Source organism: Oxyura jamaicensis, chromosome 5, assembly GCF_011077185.1.
Source record: "Oxyura jamaicensis isolate SHBP4307 breed ruddy duck chromosome 5, BPBGC_Ojam_1.0, whole genome shotgun sequence".
In the NCBI taxonomy this organism is placed as follows: domain Eukaryota; kingdom Metazoa; phylum Chordata; class Aves; order Anseriformes; family Anatidae; genus Oxyura; species Oxyura jamaicensis.
Window position 1 is genome coordinate 2,054,969 of NC_048897.1, and position 22,529 is coordinate 2,077,497.

Here is a 22,529-nt window from a genome sequence, read left to right on the forward strand (position 1 = left end):
TTTACACAAAGACTGGGGTCAGAGTCAGACCAAATGTGAACTCTTTGGGTTACTCTAGGTAACTGCAGCCATCAGCTTCAGCTGTTTTCTTACACTGTGTACCAACACGCTGCCCAATGAATAGCAGGCCGTGTTAAGGTGTTTTGATTCCATCTGCCCATTCCTAGAGCCAAAATACTTACTGTCTATTTTACAAAAACCTACACAAAGAAAATAAACTGTTGATCTTTTTTTTTTTTTTTTTTTTTTTTTTTTAAAATTGAACAAGCATTTCTAGTTAAAACAAAAATAACAACAACAAACCCGCAGTAAGTACAGCACAGGGAAATATAAAATGAAAAAGCTAATGCTTTCTCAGACAGCTTTTACCCTATTAAGAAAGAAAAGCCAGTATCCAGAAAATGTAAATCACTATTAAGCTCTTCACTGTATCAGTACATCCCACTGGAAAATGCTCTGCCTGAAAACTGTTTTTTAAAGTAGTTTTTTGAAGTCTACCACTTAAAGGAAGAACTGAAGATGTAGGTATTTGTAATAACAAGGAAAACTGGATCTCTCTCCTACAAAATATCTGAAATGTTAGGTCAGTGTCAGTCTACCTCAATATTCTTTCACACTTGCACATAATCTTCTAGAAAAAAGGCTAGCACACAGCCTTTTAGAGTTCAGAGCACAGCGAACTCCTTTTCAGTAATCTTGTAGTGCCCAAAGTTACCATTTCCTGCAGGCTACAAGATTTTAGTGGTCACAAATAGACTTCGAGTAGAGAGGCAGGGCAAAACAGAATGGAGGAGAGTGGACATCACAGAACTGGTGAGCAGGCCGGGGGAAGGATCCGACAAGTGGAGTGGGAAGCAATGGGAGAAGCAAGTCAGTGGCCAAAAATAAAAATCAAATAAGAACAGTGGGGAGCTCTGCTAGGCAATAACACAGTTCAGGTTACTTACAGTCTGAGGACAGCGAGCAAAACTCATAGGGCCTCCTTGTGCAGGAGACCCACAAGGGCAATGGATATCAGAGGGCAACCAAAAAGGAGAATAAGCACCGGGACTGTCAGAAACATCTGAGGGGGCAGTTATGTAGGTATCCGCGCGCACGCTCAGGGAACAACCAGCTGCTTTGCTTCAGACTGGCCAGGCGGTCACCATGACCTTGGCTTTGGAGATTAGTGTAAGTGGAAAGAGGACTGTTTATAGTTCCTGTTCTTTCTGTCTGCTCTGACCCCCAAGCATATTGGAAACTCACTGGGCACTCCGGTCCCACGCCCAACCCTCAGGACTACCAGGAAGCTCTTTCTCCTGTATAACCAGAATATCCCATCGGGAAGTTTAATCTGACAATTGCAGCTGTTCACTAGGAGCTACGGGGAGAAATTCAATTCCTCTTTGGTCAGCCATTACTATTCAGACTTAATCTGTTACATATTTGTTTTCCTGTCACTCTTCCTAGCAGCTTACCTTTACTTCCAGAATCTACTGATACCAGTAACCTGATTGCAGCAGACCTCCAGTGCAATGCATTACAGGGTGCAGGCACCTGAATGCACTGCTCTAAGTTCCACATGCTACGGTTTATTTATTGGAGCCATGAGGCTTACATTCACTGCAAGCTGCTATGCTGGAAGCAAAAAATGCGAGTTCACAGCAAATCATATTCTCAAAGCATTAGCTCCTTGTACGGACGTTGTTAGAGCTCAAAAAAAGACACGTCTGTGTAGCTCTAGATAAGAAGATAAGGTTAGCAGACCAGGTGCTCTTGGCTCCTTGTTTTCACTGAAGAGAAATGGGCACCTGCAAAAACGCAGCAAAGGTCTAAACCTGTCTTTGGGGGAACTTCTCTGCATCTGCTGTCCATAGGTGAACCACAGTAACATAGCAAGCTGCCGAACAGCTCTCAGTGACGGCTCTGTAATTCTTATTATATCAAACTAGTAACACAGACGGTATCGATTTAAATATATCCATTTGAATTATTGTCATATGAGCAAAGGGCCACACTAGTTTTCCCACTGCTGTTAAAGTAAGGTTTTTACAAGCCACCAGGGCTCGCGGGGCTAATGGCTGCAGAAGCCAAAATGGATCAGTGCAGGACATCTGCATGGAAGACTAGCCAAGGTTCACTGCCTTGCTCTGCCATTGGTATCCCGCATAATGACTTACCAGAGGTCATATTTCTTTAGGCCTTACATTTGTGTTGTTAATAACACAGATAACAGCAGGTCTTAGCACAGCCGCAGGCATGGCAGAAGGTGTAGAAATGCATGAAAATGCCCCCAGGCTCACAACAAGAAATTATCTGAATATCAAGTCAGAAGGCTTTAAAAAGGAATTTACACATAGCACAATTATGAACTCATGATACTTAACCATAGCTAAACAGCTTTACCGGTGCAGGAGTTCAGTCAAAACTCTCCAGACAATAAAGAAGTATTGCAGAAAATCTTCTCTTACATGTGAGGGTCATAGTCCAAGACTGAGCTTTCTTATCTGTGTCCTGCAGTATGGCAAGAAGAAGCTGAAGTACCTGCCTTACAACCACCAGCATGAGTACTTCTTCCTCAGTGAGTATCTGCACAGTGCTCCTCCTTTTTTCCCTTTGGTGAGGGGAACCTGAAAATCTACTCAACTTTCCAGCCCCTCCTGTGTTAGCAGAGCAACTCCTTAAAGTCTCAACTCGTCTTGCCCTTTCCAAGACCTCCAGGCTCATTAATGGTTTACCTGTGCAGGTCTCTAAATCAGTTGGGAATTTCTCACTGATATCCAAGCATCTTTCACATTGCCAACAAGGCAAGCAATTGAGACTGGGAAGTCATCTCTGTGTGAGAGGCTCAATGTAATGACCACATGTGGTCTGCCGATGCTCTTTGATAAGTCAAAATGAACGCTTGTGAACCAGAGCCTCCTTTCTTCATCAAAAGGCCACTGCCCCCATCACCAGTACATTACCTCTCTTACCAGTGCTAGGACTTCCCTCGAAACAGTTCCTAAATCACTGGGTCACTCTAATGTCATGCGCTTTTCTGCCCCTCTGATGTCCAAAATATTTCCCTTTGCTTTGCAGTCTTCCCACCTCTGCTCATCCCCGTGTATTTCCAAATCCAAATCATCTCAACCATGATCAAGCGCAGGTTCTGGGCGGTGAGTGAAATGTTCTCTCAGTGTTTGTGGGGTCCAGCTGACACATAGGAAATTACACTTGAGTAGGGAGAGAGGCCAGTCAAAGAGACCTGGCAAAGGGAGGGTGTGAAGGGATCACACTTTTTTCTGCTAATTTCCCAGTGTCCTCACCATTACCAGCAGAGCCATGTTGTATGAAATAGGCTAAGAGATGCCTGATGTTTTCTGTCTTCCCCTAGGACCTAGCCTGGGCCTTCAGCTACTACATGCGCTATTTCATCACATACATCCCATTCTATGGCGTTCTGGGATCCCTGTCTCTCCTCACTTTTGTCAGGTAGGAGATACAGGAGCTCCCTGCTGCTCTCCCTTCCCTCCAGTGTTGGGCTTACCAAGTCTCAGCTCTGCTATGGGCCCCATGTCTTCGCTGTTTAGGTTCTTTGCAGTCATTTACCTCACCGTGCATTATCCTGGGTGTTCTCACTGCCTCACGTTCTCCTTATCATCTCCCAGTGCTACTTCTCTCAGCAGAGCTGGAGCTGGTGCTCAGCACTTGTGATGGTTCAGCCAGGATTCTCCTTTCTCTCCTCATTCCCCACGATGCCTGATTCCAACACTTTGATGCATTTTCCACGTCATGTGAGGCTGGATAAAGTGCCTCAAGCCTCCCTCTTCCCAGCTCACTGGGAAGGTAATTCATGAGCACTGTAAGTGAAACGCTCACCATTTCTCCCAGTGCAAGGGAGTGCATGGCCTGTACATTACATGCATACATCATTGCTTCTATGCAGAGCTCATGGCCTCTGAAAGCTGTTTCACACCACAGCTCAGTGTTCCTGCCCCTACGCTCCAGTCTGACCCCTCCAAAGCTGCCTCTCACCCCTCAGTAAATCCATGGAGAAGTGCTTGTTGTCTATCTTGATTTTTGACTGGTCTTCTGGCCATTTATCATTAGCAGACCTCATGAACAGCTGCTCTTAGTACAGAAAGAGTATTAATTTAATTACTGCTGTGTGATTGATGAATGGAAAATTCAGTGAGAGACACAAAAATATGAACTACAAGCATGAGCTGCCAGAATGAATCAGGCATGGCAGGACTTTGGAGGTTTACTCACTGGATGGTTACGCTATTCCAGACAGCAGCACCGAATACATATTTCTGTCTTGTATGTGATATCTGCTGCTTTTCTGGCTAGTACCAAAGAATGGCATTTAGTCCCACAGTCAGCATTAATTTCAGGAAAACATTTCATCACAGTGAAAAACATTTTCTAAATAAATAAGTAAATATGGTTAGAGTAAAAAGAAATAGCAACGGATGCACAATAACCTTCACAAAACATGAAGATTTGCCTCCAAAAAATTTAATGTCACTGTTCATGACTGAAGTTTTCATAGCTTCAAAACACTTCAGTCCTAAGAAAAACAGGAACTACAAAAGATATACGTTTGTGTAAATGCATAGCCAACATTTTTGGTCTGGAATCAAGCTGACAAGTTGACAACAACTGACGTATTATTTCAAAAACGTTAATGTTTTGATTAAGCTAAAAATGCAAGAAGGAATATATTCCCCTTGCAATTGTTTCTAATTCATCATAAAGATTCATCAGGAGATAGTTCCCTATTAATAATAGCTCTGTTATACTTGAGGCGGGAAGAGAAGAGCCCCAGGAGCCTTAGCGAACAATGTTCCTTTGTACTCAGCTCTCCCGTTGCTCAGAGAAATAAGGATACGTAAGGAGGGTCACCACTTTCAATCAAAATATATATATAAGGCATAAAGTTAAACAAAAACATTTAGTTTTGCTTTGACCCTAGACACGAGTAGTTTGTAGAAAGTTAAGATTGTTCTAAATAGCTGATGCATGACATAAACAGTCTCATTCATCCTCTAGAAGCTAGACTAAAATGCTGAGGAATAACAAATACTCCTCAAAATCCAGACTTCCAAACGTTTCCAAAACCACTCTCTTTAATTAGCTTACTCCAGTCTGTAATTATATGCAATTACTGCTGGTGAAAGCAGAGATTCAGATCATCTGCTATTTCAGAAATCAAGCCTAGAACAAAGACGCTCCTGGATAACTACCTTGCCAACATACATCTCAGTCTCAGCATAGAAAATCTGTGTTGGATAAAGTGCATTGCTGCAGACTTGTTCTACAAGGGCTAAAAATGTACTTTTAATACCGTAAGCCCCTTTAAAGTGATTGCCAGTCCAGGTCAGACTTCAGAATTACGGTAAAGGTACAGAGAGAGCAAAGGTGGGACCCCTAGTGTGATCAAGTTAGCACCAATGGGCAGGTGGATTTTGAAAATAATCTGTATCCAGCAAGCAACTAGAAAAATAAAAACAGTTCAGAGAACTTCTAATCAGGGCTCAGTTGTTTTGTTTTGTTTTCAAGTACTTGGATCATCCTTGTTTACAGAAAGGCAAAATTAGCAAGAAAGATCAATCTACTTCTGAGGAAGGAGAGGGATAGCTCAGTAGGATGTCCTTCTGTAAAGGTAGTCATAATTACATTAGTCCCAGAGTTATAAAGACAGAGAGAAATTCATTGCAGAAGTGATTCTCTGTAGATTCCCTAGGTAGAGAGTTGTTTACTTCCATACCTTGGAGTAAGACTTTCCTCATGCAGTATCTCCTGCTGCTCCCTGCAAACCCCAGATTACCTCAGATCCTGGTCTGCAATATAAATTGTTGTGCTTTTTCTCTGTTTGTTTCTAAAGGTTTCTGGAGAGTCACTGGTTTGTGTGGGTCACCCAGATGAATCACATTCCAATGGAAATTGATTTTGAGAAACACAAAGATTGGCTCAGCTCCCAGGTAACTAACTGGGAGGGAAAAGAACATCTCTGACTACACTCACCCCAAACTGGATTAGAAATTTACTCAAAACAATGGATGGATTACCACTGTTCCCAAGTAATTACCCCCCAAAAATATACAAAATACTAGTATACAGTCTCTATCCATGACCTGTCCCGTAGAGTTGTTCTCCCAGAGTCAGTAATGCTGATTCAAGACATGGAAGCCCAAACTTCTGTTTTAACCTTGACAATCAAAAGATTGATTTGTTGTTGTTCTTTCTCATTTGAGGCAGTATCAGGTTCAAGCATGATGTGACCTTCCTGTGGTATCTGTAGGCACACACATGAGCAAATAGAAGAGCCTCAATGAAAATCAACAGTTCACCCTAAATGCTATCTTTGGCTGCTGTAAATCAACGTGCTATCCCTGTGCTGAAAATACATCAGCCCCAGCTGAAGAGAGAGCTCCGTATATTTCTAAAGTTTGTAGTTTTCTAAGGGAATAAGGACTGAAATAAAAGCCAGCTGCTTTCTGAATCTCTTTAACACCTGGTAAGATAAATGCACTGAAAGTATACCTCTTATCTGTAGTGGACCAAGTCCCATTCAGACCCAGAGGATAGTGGCAGTAACTTTGACACTGGCTATATAAATTTGGTATAACTGAGCTGAGAGAAGAAATAATCTCATGTTAATTAGTACAAGTAATAATTGTAGTTGTTAGTGAAGCCTTAAATATGGTCTTTCAAAGTCTGCCAGGCAATTTCATAGAATTACAGAATCATAGAATGAATCATTTATGTTGGAAAAGACTTCTCAGATCACCTAGCCCAACCTTTATCCTAGCACTGCCAAGTCTGCCATTAAACCATGTCAGTAAGTACTATATCTGCATGTTTTTTGAAGACCTTCAGGGATGGTGACTTAACTACATCCCTGGGCAGCCTGTTCTAATAATTCACAGCCCCTTCAGTGAATGATTTTTTCCTAATAACCAACCTTATCCTCACCTGACACAACTTAAGGCCATTTCTTCCTGTCTGATCACTTGGTGCTTGGGAGAAGAGACCAGTCCTCACCTCACTAGCTTAAAGCCTCCTTTCAGCTAGTTGTAGAGAGCACTAAGGTCTCCCCTGAGCCTCCTCTTCTCCAGGCTGAACAGTCCCAGCTCCCTCAGCCGCTCCTCGTAAGACTTGTTCTCCAGACCCTTCACCAGCTTCGTAGCCCTTCTCTGGACTCGCTCGAGCACCTCCATGTCCTTCTTGTAGCGAGGGGCCCAAAACCGAACGCAGTACTCGAGGTGCGGCCTCACCAGAGCCGAGTACAGGGGGACGATCACCTCCCTAGCCCTGCTGGCCACACTGTTTCTTATACAGGCCAGGATGCTGCTGGCCTTCTTGGCCGCCTGAGCACACTGCTGGCTCATATTCAGCCGACTGTCAACCAATACTCCCAGGTCCTTCTCTGCCAAGCAGCTTTCTAACCACACATCTCCCAGCCTGTAGCTCTGTTTGGGGTTGTTGTGCCCGAGGTGCAGGACCCGGCACTTGCCCTTTCTGAACCTCATCCTGTAGGCCTTGGCCCAGTCTGTCCAGATCCCTCTGTATAGCCTTCCCACCCCATCTTTCCTTCCCTTATGCCATGATTCACTTAAACACCTAAGCATTTTTTTTCAAATTAAATATGTAAATCTTAGTAGATTCATATACTTATGGAAAGAAAGTGATGGGGGGGGGGTATTACGAAAGCAAGAGATTATGAACAAGAGAGATGTGGCAGGGAGCGAATGAAGATATAACCAAAAAAAAAGAGAGAGAAAGTGATAAACCTTTCTGACACTGATGCAATTTTGACCCAACTTGAGGGGTGAGGAGAATATATCTCCTATAGTAACCATGTAGAAATCACAGTTTAGCCAGTTAGAAGTCCAAGAGGATTTTAAAAAGACTACCTAACGTGACAATCAAAGGTATTTTTACAATAGCAGAGGTAGCTAAGAAATATTTATCTGTTATTTAGATCTTACACTTAAAGTACACTGGACGATAACTAGATGGGATGGGGAAAGTAGGCTTCCTGCACCCATGTTTTTTTCTTCCTCAGTTTCCCATCTTGGTAGTGTTGTTAACCATCTGATCTTCGACTAGATAGAGATTCAGGAGCTTCTACTTGGACTGACATGTCACCAAATGGGACCGTCTCCCTGTATTGTCCCTTGACCGCTGTTCAAACCTGTAAAAGCACGGTCAGCACAACAGCTGACAGCAATCCCTGAAGGAGGATTAAAGCTCCCCTTGCTGCAATCAGCTAGCTCAGAAGGGCAGCCTTCTGCACTCTGACAGCTCAGCAGTGGAGTAAGACACATTTCATTCTCTTACCTGGCACAGAGAAGAGGAGCTTTGTGCTGATTTCTGGGTGAAGCTTCAGTAATATTCACAGCTGCTTTCTTGCCTTCACAGTTGGCAGCCACTTGCAACATCGAGCAGTCCTTTTTCAACGACTGGTTCACTGGGCACCTGAATTTTCAAATTGAGCACCAGTGAGTATGGACCCAGCATCATTTGGTCATTACCAGATTGTCACAACGCTGAACTTGAGGCAGGGAAAACTCTGCTACAGATATGTGGGAGATGAGACAGAATCATAGAAGAGCCCAGGTTGTAAGAGCTCAGAGATCACCTTGCTCCAACCCTTCATGGTAAAAGCAGGGCCCTGACAAGATCGTTCAACCTTAAGAGTCTCAGGTGTTGGAGAATCCACCACATCCCTGGGAGGTTATTCCAATGATTGGTTGTTCTCACAGTAAAAAAAATTTCCTCTTATGTCCAATCAGGATCTCCCCATATAAATGTTGCACCCATTGCTCCTTGTCTTTTCCACTAGGCTCCTTGTAAAAAGGGAGTCTCTGTCTTCTTTGTAGCCTCCCTTTAGATGCCAGAACATCACAGTCCGTACTACACTCTTGGATTATGTGGTCCCAGGTGCAGGACCTTGTATTTGTCTGTATTGGACTAAAAGAATTTGAGTGTTTCATAGCTGGAGGCAGCTGTGTAGGACTGCTCACACTGCTGAGTACTAGGTTTCAGGAAAGATATTAAAACCAGGGCCATGCCTGGTCTTCCCGTTACCAGTGACAAATCAAAATATAAAATAAATGTCTTCCAGGGTAAAGCTGACTGTTTTGGAAGCCAGCTTAGGAAATCCTCATTGAAAAGTATAGGACAAGGTGATCCCAGATTCTAATACCTGCTTCTCTGTTCCATAAGTTTCCAGAGATGGAAAACAGGTTCACTGACTATCCAATTTGGCAAGAAGAGTGAGTTCTGCCCAAAGGAAACAGACAGCTATCACAACAGTCTGGGGCTGTTTCCTCATTCCTGCTCCCCTCACATTCCAGCTGTGTCCTTTTCTCATAAACTGTCTTTCATTATCTCTCTTGAACACAGCTTTGTTCTGAGGCACGACAGCAGCAGAATGAATGCATTCAGTTTTCACAAGCTACTTGGAAGCAGAGTACTGTAACGCATGGGTGTCTCTCTGCCTCTTTTTGTCTACTTGTACAGCTTGAGGAGGAGACATTAATAATTAGCCCCTATGAGGAGGCAGACAAAGATGCCCATCCCTTGGGATTAGTCTCTAGAGTTTTCTCAGGTTTGTTTTCTCTTTCTCTATTCAAGCCTGTTTCCGACAATGCCACGGCACAATTTCTGGAAAGTTAAACCTTTGGTGAAGTCATTATGTGCCAAGTACGGAGTCCAATATGAAGAGAAGCCTCTTGGAAAAGCATTTGTAGACATAATTGGGTAAGGTCCTTTTAACACCATCTGCAGCCTGCAATTCACAAACATCCTATGTATTTTCCTACAGAGAATTCAGGACACTATAGGTCCTTGAAAGACAGCATGTCAGTATTTCGTAACCTCGTTTCACTGGGGCAGTAACCTTCACATCACAATCCAAGAAACACCTGCAGAAATGTTTTTTTAGCAGAAGTGACACAGCTAGAGAGGAGCAACCTCAGCTGACAACAGCTGGGAAGCTGCTTCACTATGTCATGGGAGAAGAAAGAACTAGCCCCCAGAGCAGCTTCTGCAACCAGAGCACTTCTGTCAAAGTGCTATGTGAAACCAGCAATAAATCAGCACTGAACTGATTTAATAGAGACTTTTTAAATCATATCCTTTTTAAATGCTGTTCTCACAGCTGGTGATTCTTCCCTTTGGAAGATGGCAGCACATCTTCGGGCTGCAAACCGAGGAATCCAAGGGGAATGAATCAGGTTACAGCCCATGCCATTTCCCACTTTGGCCATGCTAGCAGCAAAGGACTGTTCCCCAAAAACATAGGTGAAGATGAGTCTAATAGACAATCACCAGGCAGGCTGCATTGATGTTTCTGACTCGGTTACTCCAAGGGGAATAATTCATGACACGGAGTATAAGAAGCTATTCTGCTGTCCATAGATCTCCACTAAGTCAGCAGTCTCAAGAAAACCGTTCTAAGAAAACACAAATTAACGCAGATTGGCCCCAAGATGCAGAAGGGCTGAAAACTGTTCCCAACCCTCCTTTGCCCCATCTTGCAATTAGCACAGGAAAATCCACCCAACGCCGAGACACGGGGATTATACCAGCACCCTAAAATGCAGAGGTCATGCTCCTATGCAAGTTTTCAGTAACCATCTCAGCAATTACTTGCCCTCCCAATAGAGCTGCAATAGGAGGAACTACAGGTAGTACAATGGGCAGCACCTGAAGATCTTGCTCTCTGAGTCTGAAACTTTGGGGGGCTAAAGAACAACATAGCTAGCTTCTCTTACTATAGCTGATCTACTGAGGAAAGACGTTTAGTATCCTAAGGATTCATGCCCAGATTCAGTAACAGACGAATCCTTTGTAGGAACAAAATGACAGGCAAGATTCACAAGGCAAGCAAACTTCTCTTCATTTGTTTTTTCTTCCCACAGGTCCCTAAAGAAATCTGGAGATCTATGGCTGGACGCTTACCTCCATAAGTGAACATGAATCTTAATGGGGGTGTGAGTGACTGGGAGGGCTAGGGTGGGTGGTGAAGGGGGGGGGGAATCATGTGTGTCATTTACTGCTAGATTTCAGTCTGTATCTACGTGCACAGTTTGAGTGGAGTTTCCTGTCTTGTGAACTGCTACTGGTAGGAGCTCAGGCAACTTGTTAAACACAGACAGATTTAAAACGTGCTCAGCCTAGTCTTCAGAGGATGAGACCCAGTGCCTGTATTGCACAAAATGGAAGGCTGGGGTAGAACGGAGAGGGAGATTTAAAAAGGGAGCATTTAACATCTGCCCTTCACCTTCTCTTCACTAGAGATTCACTCTAGCTCTACCTAAAACACCCTAGCCCTGATTTACAGACACATATGACTTGTTAGGCTTCAGCGAGTGTTTGCAATCCAAGGACACTCGTGTCAGCTCGCGCCTTTTCTTAATCCATGTTTGTGCAAAAGAGGCATTCAGAAGAGTTTCACTTAAAAATAACAGTCTGTGCTCACCAGCACAAGAGGAGCTCAGGTGGGCTGTGTTCCCTGCCAGCTCTGCCTGCAGGAATCACACTCCGTGGGGACCAGCAGCTGCTGTATGGTGTGGCTTTCAATCCTGCTCAGAGCCCTACTGTGCCTTTGTTGGTTTCTCTGTTTTCTCTCCTGCCTTTCTTTCTCTAATCATAGCATCACTTCAGTAAAAGCTGGGATATTGACCCTGAACCATTCACATCTCAGCACCTTTCGGTCAGGGTTCTTAATACAGGACTGTGTCTGTATTTTTACAACTAGCACGGATTTCCAAGTGTCCATAAAAGATCTCTGGGCTTACGTGGTATAATATCTCCTTTTGGTAGAGGGTCTATTTTCTTCCTTTAATGAGCAGGCCTGGCAGAGCATTATAATTGTCAGTAATTTACTCAAAAACAAACTGGAAATAAGACACACAACCTACTAATTGCCACCAATGCTCCAGTGTAACCACAAATGGTCTTTTCACCTGCAAGAGCAGCTGGACAGTGTACTTCAGCAACACCCAATTCTGCCTGTCTACACCTACCTGACATATCAGAGGCCAGGACTGTGTATCCTTGTCCTGAGACCAAGAAGGAGCTGCCCAACCACTCGACCTGCCCCCCCCCAGGTGCTCTGGGGAGGTGGATGAAAACAGAATTGACCAGGCTGTGCTGGTGATGTGAAACCTTCTATAGAAACCCCTTACAACATTTTCTGTCCAACACCTAATTGCCAAAATCCATGAATGGCTTAACCAGAGATATGGTTGAACAGCTTCCAGGTGCTTCATTAACAGAGAACGAAGCCCACTGCAGAGAAATCAAGGGCTTTTGATTCAGTTGTAATACAAGAGAACAGATATATTCTCTAGTTTATGATAAAGGGCCATGGTTTCAAAATCAGTGCCCAGTTCCAACAGCTTGTCTCAGCTCAAAGCACATTTCCTAGCACAACAGGGATACATTAATTATTTGCACATATCATTATTTTGTCCAATTCTGAATCTTGATTCTATCAAGTCCTCCAATGCTAATAAAGTCCCACAGAATCAGCAAGGTTCTGCATGCACAGAGACAATTCCAGCACTGTGGCCGGACACTTCCAAAACCATATTCTTCCCTCCCACTTCGGGGAACGAGGTGAGATTCCCATGCTTACAGAAAGGAAACTCGTAGGCAGGACTGCACCTTAACCCGGCTACTAACACTTGAGGTGTGTAAAGGACTTACTTTCATGTTCCTGTCACCCCTCACCTGAGGTATCACCACACATAGTTAGGACAAAACCTTGCTGATGTCTAAAGCTTGACCAGAAATGGAGGAGTTTTTATAGCTGATTTCTAACGCCACACACAGTAACGTCCTGCTGTGACTTCTCAGGCAGCAACAGGCAGCTGTGGTTAGCCCTCCTGAGACTGCCTTACTATGTCCATTTGTTTCTGACTGCTTGAATGTCTCTCACTGCCTCAGCTCCAGCAGGGAGAACCACAAACACACTGTCTCACCAGCGGTGCAATCTTTTAAACAGCTTATTTTTCTGATTGCTTGTATTTTTTTGGCTCATTCAGTTCTTGTTTCCAAAGCAGATGTTTCCTGAGTACAGATGCCTCTTCCTCCTTAGCTCTGTCCTCTTTTGTCTATCTTACCTTTCGTTTTGGGGAAAGCATTTGGTCTTTAACACCTAGAAACATTCCTGCAGGGAACTTGTACCTCTGCCTAGGTAAATCGTGCTGCTTTAACACTTTGGCTTCTGACCTGCCTGCTGGAAGGATGATTTTTCTGCTAAAAATCCCAAGTACTTCCAACCCAACAGCCTGGCCTAGCAGTGCCTAGCAGACAGCAGCTACAACTGATGATGGCTGAAAGAACCTGAGAGGTTCTAGGAGAGCAACCATGCTGCAACAGTCTACAGAAGGAAGGACCTTATGCAAATGGGCTTTTTTTTTTCCTCCCTAAGACCTTAGGGCAAGGTACAAATGAGAAGAAAGGAGGGACAGGATAGATCTTGATATTAGCTCTTCTCCCTGCTACTTGATTTTTTCAGACCCTCAAAAATCCCCCCTTCTTAAAAAAAAAATTGTTCAGTTGCTCAAATCCAGAAATAAAAATGATTAAAAAAATAAAAGTGTAATGTTATAGTCAGAAGTGACTTCCACGTCTCATGCACTGTTCTTGCCATTGCAAGATAAAAGGGTCTGCCCTGCAAAGAACAGGGCACCAACACTTGTTGGTGACAACAAGCCGTTTGTGTTTTTACACATTGTACTCATATGTTCAGAAAGTTTGTCTTGTCAAAACATAAGAAGCTGGTGACTTTTTCAGGCAAAGCCTCGCTGGCAGCATTACTCATGTAGTTTCTTCCCCTCCCTCCAAAAAAAATGCCAGCCCCCTATCATGGAAGTCAAACTGTTATACATGCACCTCAATGTACGAGTTCTCCATCTATTAATCGGATCAAACAGACCCCTGACCAAAAGAAAAAATAATAAAATAAAGGACATCTGGAGAGATCCGCCTTGTTGAAATTGTAAGTAGCACCAAAGTGAAATCTGATCTACAGATGTCTGAGAAGTTCCAGCAGAACTGCAAACTTCGGCCGTGGATGGCTGTAAGCTTCACGTGGCCTTGCATGGCTTGGTCCCCAGGGCAAAATGCAGCAATCTTGGATGAGCTTCCCTTTGCAGTTTCCAATTAGCCGTCAAAATTATATAACCACTGAAATTTAAGCACAATTTTGCTCCAGCTGAGGACTAAAACTAAGTAGTTTCTCTGAAAATGAATGGATCTCATTTCCCTCTTGAAAAACCTGCAAAGACTTGCAGATCAACTCATCTGAGCCACGTCGCTGGCTACACGAGCACTTGCCAGCATACAGAAGCCGTGAGTCAGAAGCGCCGCTTGTCTCAGGCCCAGTAACCAAACAATAGTCAGGAAATGACTGACTTCACTTCTCTTCAGCTTGTTAGCGGGGCCTGGCATACACGTGGGAGCACCAGCACGTTCAGAGAGGCTTGGAAGAGAAAGGCATTAACTAAAGCAAGTGCAGGGAAAGCAAAAGAAACCTCCGGGCAGGAGAGATACGGGCATGTATTTCAGAAGGAGTAGTACGGAGCTAGGAGATATGTGTGAAGGGAGCGGGCTCAGCAGTGAATGAGTGGGAGAAAAAGCACCAAGGAGGTGGACAGAGAAGAAAAGGCAACTTGAAACCAGATGCCCAGTGTTCTCCCTTTAAATGCTAGTCTCTGGCTACAGACGCTGGTTCTGCATGGATGCACGAGGTGTACCTGTGCTCTGTCATTTCTCAACGAAAACGGTGGAGCCTGGCTGCAGCAGAGGCAGTCAGCATCGCTAGACACCTCGCAGGGAACTGGATCTTGCACTGAGCTTGTCCTCCCCCAGCTGCCAGAGCAGGGACAGTACAGGGGTAACACATGCTGTGCCCTCACTGGTGCGTCTCCTTCCCCCACAAAGCATCCTGGCTAAGCTTGATTAAAACTGTGACCTAGATCTTCAGCAAACGAATTAATTCCACGCAAGGCCATGGGTCAGCGCCAGCTCTGTGAACTAACAAGAAATCTAGCCCCATGTTTTCAGGGAGAGGCACGATGGGAATGAGGGTACTCACACTGAGATTCTCCTTTCAGCAAGAATTTAAGGAGTCTAAGATCCCAACTTTTTACTGAAAAAAAGCTTGGGAGGCTCAGAGCACCAGTAGAGCCTCATCAGGACACAGCTTCAGGCACCAGCTGCTTGCTACAGGGGACGTAGAGGATGCGTTCTCTTCTCTGATCACACCGACTGAATTTTAGCTCTTCATTAGGGCAAAGACATCCTTTTCCTTCTGTAAAAATGGCCATGTTCCAGCCATGGCCTCTTCCAGTAGATGCTTTCCTAAGAAAGCCTTCCCGAGTCCTAACATCTCAAATGTTCTTTAGAAGTTGTTAGAAAAAAAAACACCAAACCCACATTCTTTGTATGATGTTCCTGATTATTTCATTCTTCAAAAACACATTTCAGTAACTCAAAATGAACAATTTTTTTTCTGGTGTATTCTATGGCTCATTAAAATCATAACTATTTGCTGACCATAAAAAAAATGCTTTGTATGTTTTTTTTTTTCAGTCGTGTCCAGAGTCCCTGCAGTGTTATTGTGGAAAGCCTCTTTTCCATTGCACTGGGTGAAATTAATGAAATTACTTTTATGGCATTGACAATAGACAGATTTCTTTGCTACTCTTCACAAGCCCAGGAACAGTAGCAATGTTTACCCTTGTCTTGGGAACAGTCATCAAATAAAATGATTTATTTCCACTGAGAAGGATTTGCCCAAACATTCAAATACAGTCTCCAGACGCTTCAGGGAGGCAGAGGAGGGAAAAAAATAATAATTATATGAAAACTTCTGTAGAAGCTTCTTGCAATTTGTCTGAAAGACATTTTTTTCTACCCCTTAATGGCTTACTACAGCACATGTATTAAGCAGCTTGCAGTGGCTTTTCTATCCGGCAGCTTGATTGAATGGAGTCAGTGGGCTTCAGGTCAGCCCAGAGGCTTCAAGGCAGTCACATTTAACGGAACTGGGAGCCTGTCCTTGCAAATAAACCTGCCTGAACTGAATCACCAGCTACAGAGGCACAGAACAATGGACAGAGTCCGTGAGTAGGAATCACATAGGCTGCCCCAGATCAGACGACGAAGCGGTAAGTCAGGGGAGGACAGCCTGTGGTTATCTGGTACATTAAATCAATACCACTTTCCCAGAGTACACTAATTGCTTCATAGGTAAACTCATTCTGCACAGAAAGCACTCCATGAGAAGTCATAGAACTCAAACCAGAAAATGACCCCACCTTGCTCCATTATTAGGACTTTTATGTGATCCTAGAGTAAACACAATCCCCTAATACAAACAGAAGAGGCTCTTACACAAAAACAAACTGTTGCAAATGGATACATCATCTGGCTTTCCTCCCTGGTGCAACTGTTCCCAGAACCTCCGAGCATCCCTACACAGCGTAGTTTGAAGGGAACAAGGACCTGAGAGTTCTGAGTGCACATCCTGGATTAAGATGCCTATGCTCAAGACACATATGCCAGCCATACTAAAACACTTCCTGATTTTACAGTACTTGTACCTGGGAATCTGCAAGCATCAGCTGAAATGTGGCAAGCTCTCCAGTTTTCCAAATTTTAGATTTCAGACTTCAGCTCTGCTTGTCCAAAGTTCAACTCATCAGTTGTGACTGATTAAACTTTCCCCAGGTTAGCTGAAATAAAGCCCTTCAATGCCTTCCCTCCCTGCACTGCACGTGCATGGTAAGGAATCTAAGGCAGGAAATCAACATAAAACATGCCTAAAACTCTTACGTTAAACACTTGTATGCCAGGCAACCAGATCTTCAGTTCCAGCTCTCTTTAAGCTGCTTATGCCCTAAGAACAGAGATTTATTACTGGCAAGGTCTAAAAAGCAGTTTGTCATGCTGCTCAGCCTCTCGCTGAAGTAGAACCATTACAGGACAGCTGAATGACACTGAGGGGAGAAGATAATTACAAAAAGGTCTCGTTTATGTACAGAAGTTACTATTTTTGCATTTTACTTGCTGACAGAATTAGGATGGGTGTGGATAGACACTAACCAGAAACAACATGAAAACAATTACACAGATAAGAGCTACAGGATAAACTCCCTTACTTCCCATTTCAGAGTGAGAAATCTACTGAGTTAAACATAAATACACTGCTGAGATTGCAGCGTGGGTGATTTATCTTTTCTATAAAGGAATCTTTTCTGCATGTCTTATGGACTGAGCCATGAGTTGTCTAAATTCACTTTGTTTGAGCAACAGCAGCGTACTCAAGCTGAAAATCTGAGTCATTCAAAAGGTTTGATTTAAAAATAGTCTTCTGTGATCCTGAATAAAGATAGCAGACATCTATTTTTATAGGGGTTTATAGGAAAATGTTAGTGATGCTAGTCCAACAGGTCAAAGACACAGAACAAGGGCTGCAATATTTACTATATATTTCACTTTTCCCCATAAATATACTGTAAAACAACCATAGTGCCATTCCAGTTATTACTATAGCATATGAGATACATTAAGGAACGCATAACTCCACGTCTTGGAACATTAAACTCTCTCTGCTAAAAAAAAAACTGTTAGAAATATCTTTGTTAAACAACAAAGTTAACTACTGGAAATAGGAACAAAGACAAGAAGTTTGCTGGCAAGCCTAACTCAAAGGAAACGACTACTAAAATGTATCCCAGCAAAAACACACACCCTGATGTGACCAGCAAGATGAAATGCAGAAAAATTCTCATAACTGGGATCCTGTTCAAAGATACGCAGGCCGACTCATGACGTGCAAGGAAAGTTAAGTTTGTTTCTTGAAATATCTTGGTGCAAGTCCAGTGATTAGGGGTAGGATAAGTTAGCTTTTATGGTAACAAGTGCTGTGTGTAAACAGCAATATAAATTGAACCATAAAATGAGCATTATCCAACTTTTTACCTTTCATGTGGTTTTTTTCTGGACTCATTGAGAGAATGGAGTGCCTGTCAATCAGGCATTAGACTGAAAGCCTTCTCTAATCACTGAACAACTCCTAAATTACAGCTTTGTTCTGTATCAAAAAGCCTTTCCTAGCACCCCAGAGAGACTGAGGTCCAACAGCCTGCTGCAGAATTAGATAGCATGTGTGTCCATTTCCAGGTGGCCAGCGAGAAGTTGAGAACACGTATCAAGCCCAAAGCCCAGTTTTGCTGCAGACATTTTTTGCACAAGCCCACAATAACTTGTACTGCACTTCTTGATCAGAATTAGCCAGTTAGCTTAGAGGGGTTTTACTCCTGCCTGGGGTTAATTGTGAGATACCAAGTGATAAAGGTGTCCAGCATTCAAGACTAACGTGAATAACAGCATCTTGCTTCAATCAAGATCCAAAGTCAGCAATCTCTATTGCAAATCAAGGTGCCATCTAACCCCTGCAGAGTTTGCTTGGTTGCAAATATGAGGAAGCTCCGCTGATGTGAACGATGGCTTTTTGCTCCACTGGAGTGAATGATGCTTTGTTGCCTCAAAGACCGTGCAATTTTGTAGCAGAGCTCTCCCACTGACAGCTACCAACTCATGTTTGAATGTCAAACAGATTACTCAGGTCAAACCAAAAAAAGACAAGGAAGGCTCAGCAGAAATTCAAGACTCTCAAGAAATGAGTGCGAAAAAGGCAAATGAACAGGAACCTTACACAGAAGCATAACCCTTGCCTGAAGCATTGCCCTTAGTGCAGACAGCTACACACCTTATTGGCCAGGTGCTGAATTTATAGGACAATGAGAAGATTAATCACAGTAATTGCTTGTAATTGCACATGTCCTAGTTGTGATGGGTGTAGCTGAAGTTAATTAATGAATCAGACAAGCAAAACAGCTGTCTTGTGCCCGGATCCACACTCCTCTGTGGCACTGAGCAGTGACCCATCTCATGTAAAACACAGCAACCCTACTGAACTGTCTCTCCTGTGATTTTGGCTTGCTATCAGAGTGGCCAGTGACCATATCACAGCCAGAGCCTCTGTGCATGGGTCTTGGGTATTGTACATTTGTATAACACACAAATAATGTGCAATAATTGCACCTTTGTATAATATACAAATAAAGCTTTACATCTTTTTGGTCTGTGCCATTTTACTGCCCTCTCAGCCTAAGTCCCTACTGCAGTTTATGAAATAATTTCAGCCCTTTTCTGTGCGAAGTAACATCCCAGATCAGGAAAGTATAGCATCCGTGGTGAAGAGGTTTCTGAGGGATTTTGGCAGTCGCTGTCATGGTGATGTAAATCCAGAGATGTACATCTCAGAGATTTTTCTGAGACCAGAAGACCATGCTTACGAGAGTAGTTAAACTGATTATAATAACCATTAGAATAGTCAAAAAAGAAAGCTATACTAATCAATAAATAAATTTTTGCTTATAAATGCTTGAAAAAGCCCCAAAATCTGATTCCTGAATCTGTAGAAGACATTGTTGCATTCTCATCAGGGAGCCGTGCAGAATGGCTAGTTCTTTCAACATCAATCCAGAGGTGGAAAAAAAAACATAGATGTAATTGAAGGCTCAGCTGCCAATACAAATCCAATCACTTGCTCATTCTTGTATCCAGATCATGCTTAACCTCACGAAATATTAACAAAAATAAACATCTAAGTTGGTAATGTATGTAACTGAAATTCAACGCAACATGGCTAGAGGGCAAAACACCTTCAGGATGACTTCAGAATTAGAGTGTTCATTTTTCATGACAGCATTTCACCATGACCCCTTTCATATCCCTGCAAAAATCAACAATTCCCCTGAAAACGATGTCTGGGCTTGAATTCTGCAGCATCAGATTCTGCCTCTGACCTTGGACAAGTCACATACTTGTTTTGTTCCCTGTTTTGTTTCCCCAGTTCCCTATTTAAATGCCATACACTTTGGGACTATTTGTTTAAGCTGTGGTGGAGTTGTTTTTTGTAGTTGCTGTTGTTTGAGGGGTGGTGGTGGTGTTTGTTTTAAATAACTTACCACAAAAAAAAAAAAAAAAAAAAAAAAACTTTTCAGTGATGCCTGATCCTGGTCCATGGAAAAGGAGGAAAAAAAAGAAATTATAGGTTTCTCTTTTTTTTTTCCCTCTCCTCTGTTTTTCCTCTCTCTTCTTTATCCCATTAACATTTCTGTCTGTTGAACTGGAAATCCATAAATGAAATGCAAAGGCATGCCTCATCAGTCTACGCTGTGGTATGAAATTGAATCACACGCAAAACAGGGAGGAGAGATCAGGCCAAAAGGGTGTGGGAGCAAGAGTCAGGCTGCTGGGGCAACTCCCTGCCATGCCTGTGGGAAAGGCACTGGGGCAATATGCCACAGATATTGGGGGACACCCTGCCCTGCTGCTGTCAGGCAGATGGAGGGGACCTTAGAGACATGGAGGAATGGAAACAGGTCCCTGCTCGGCGCCGTGGGCAAGCCCTCTCCCTACCTGCCTCACCTCCCCAGGTGCCCTTACACAGTGGGTTTGAGGCCCTGGAGCTCGAGGGACAGGGTGGTGAAAGTGTGGGGGAAGGTCCACCCAGGAGGTTGTCTAGAGCAAGGAGGTCGACTCCACGCCTCAAGACTTCCTCCACCAAGAAGGAAAGAAGGGTAATGGTCATAGGCGACTCCCTTCTGAGGGCCCCACACGTCAGCCGGACCCTATCCCTAGGGAAGTCTGCTGCCTACCTGGGGCCTAGTTCAGAAACATTACCAGGAACCTTCCTGGCCTTGTTCACCCCTCCAATTATTACCCCTTAGTGATAATTCAGGCTGGCCGTTATGAAATTGCTGAGAGAAGCCTGGGGGTGGCAAAAGGGACTTCAGGGGATTGGGGCAGTTAGTGGATGGAGTGGGAGCTTCTGAGCTCCCTTTAGTGAGCTGTTTTGGGGGCTTTCTGCTGCTCCATAAATGGTTGTGAACAACTCTTCTGTCTTTGAAGTTACTTACAAGTAACCAGACGTGTACCAACAAGTCAACTTTACCCGTTCAGCTAACCCAATCTGATAGCTTCTTCTGCATGGGGAATCATTTCAGTTTCTACCTGGCCAAAAAGAAGCTAAAAATTAACATCTCCTTCCCAAACTTTCATCATTATCAGCTCAGAGTTGCCCTTATTCCCCTGACACCTGTCTACCTTCCTGCTAATCTTATGAGAAGAGGATGCATCTTTTGGTGCTTAGCCAACCTGCTCGGTGCACGGGCTCTGCAGTCTTTCTACCACAGCCCATTCTCAGGCGTTATGCATGGGCTCCAGTACCTCAATTCCTTGTGGCTCACATCAGCTCTTCTAGAAGGGGCTTCACTGCTCACTGAGCCCACGTAACCTCACCATAAAGCACATAACAGCACCCTTGAGCCTTCTGCTGGATCCACTCTTCAAGAAACAGGCACACAACGTAGCATTTCACTGGTGACCAAAATCCAAATGGTATCATTAGAGCCACAGAGCAAGCAGGGCCACAAAGCATCCTGTTATCTGACTTATCTCTTACAATGAGGGGAATTACCCCAGTGGGGGCTTATTTTGGCTTCTGACAGGCCTGCAAAATTATGTAAGACAGCACAAAGTCCATCTCAAACAGGCTGGCTAAAGTCAGCATTCCAGTTCCCTTCAGTTCGGCCCAATAGCCCTCACTCAAACATGGAAATATTGACGTGATGGATAGCAAAACTGACCTCCTGGCACCCAGCACCAGTGGCACCACAGGGACTGCTCCTATTAGGAACGTGTTGGCTTGGCAGAGCTGATCAGCCCCAGTTCACTGTGCCACGTGCAACTTCAGAGTTGTGCCAAGATATTGACTTCTTCCTGGCAGGGCCACACTACCCAGATACCCAGAATAACTGGAATTTCTCCATGGCTTACAGAGCGCTGCCTATCTGCAATAATCTTCACTGTTTTAATGTATTTGTCACAAAGGAAATTTACTAGTCATCATGAAAGCACTGAAATAGTAGGCTTTTCTGAGCAGTTTTGAGGCCACCTGCTTACCTCCTCCCTTCTTGCCTGCACCTGAAACTAGTAGAAAGTGTTTAATTTGTTCATTCCCAGAAACCTTCAAAGTGTATGTGGGGACAGCCTGACCTCCCATGCAAAGGCAGCCTGATTTACTGTCCTTTGCAAACCCTGAGTAACCTTGAAGGCAAGGTAAAGTACAGGAGAATTCCCACGAGCAACTGTATTCTCTAGGCTCCTGATCCTGGTACCTTTCTCCTTGCCATTCAAAGTCTGCTAGATTCTGCACTTAAACCCGTGTTAACATCTAAGTGCCAAAAAAAGCACCTCATTGTGCACAACCCTAACCTCCGAGATTAACCGACATTAGAGGCTGCTGATGAAGATGCTGGTGGCACAATGGGTGTCTGTACCAAGGTGTCTGTACATGTGTACTCGTGCATCTCCATGTCTACGGTACTACTACAAAACTTCATCACACAAGTTGGCTAAGGCTCCGCGTGAATTGTCACAAGGACCACTGATCTTCACAGCAC

The 22,529-nt window shown here is 43.8% G+C and overlaps 1 protein-coding gene and 1 long non-coding RNA gene across 3 annotated transcripts in view; one reads left to right on the top strand and one right to left on the bottom strand.

Moving 5' to 3' along the window:
• Nucleotides 1-8,447, bottom strand: part of LOC118167423 — a 27,459-nt gene extending 19,012 nt beyond the window's left edge. Inside the window, exon 1 of the long non-coding RNA XR_004751128.1 lies at nucleotides 8,311-8,447. This is a non-coding gene — a long non-coding RNA (uncharacterized LOC118167423). The remainder of the gene's footprint in view (nucleotides 1-8,310) is intronic.
• Nucleotides 1-16,734, top strand: part of FADS2 (fatty acid desaturase 2) — a 26,133-nt gene extending 9,399 nt beyond the window's left edge. Inside the window, exons 7-14 of one of the 2 annotated variants that reach the window (XM_035326768.1) lie at nucleotides 2,500-2,560; nucleotides 3,061-3,137; nucleotides 3,356-3,453; nucleotides 5,852-5,948; nucleotides 8,392-8,471; nucleotides 9,610-9,735; nucleotides 10,899-10,972; nucleotides 16,407-16,734. In XM_035326768.1, coding sequence (XP_035182659.1) covers nucleotides 2,500-2,560; nucleotides 3,061-3,137; nucleotides 3,356-3,453; nucleotides 5,852-5,948; nucleotides 8,392-8,471; nucleotides 9,610-9,735; nucleotides 10,899-10,950 — 591 coding nt within the window. In that variant the 3' untranslated portion in view covers nucleotides 10,951-10,972; nucleotides 16,407-16,734. Of the gene's footprint in view, nucleotides 1-2,499; nucleotides 2,561-3,060; nucleotides 3,138-3,355; nucleotides 3,454-5,851; nucleotides 5,949-8,391; nucleotides 8,472-9,609; nucleotides 9,736-10,898; nucleotides 11,303-16,406 lie in introns of those variants that run through there. The other variant, XM_035326767.1, reaches the window with a different exon arrangement.
• The last annotated feature ends 5,795 nt before the right edge of the window (nucleotides 16,735-22,529 follow it).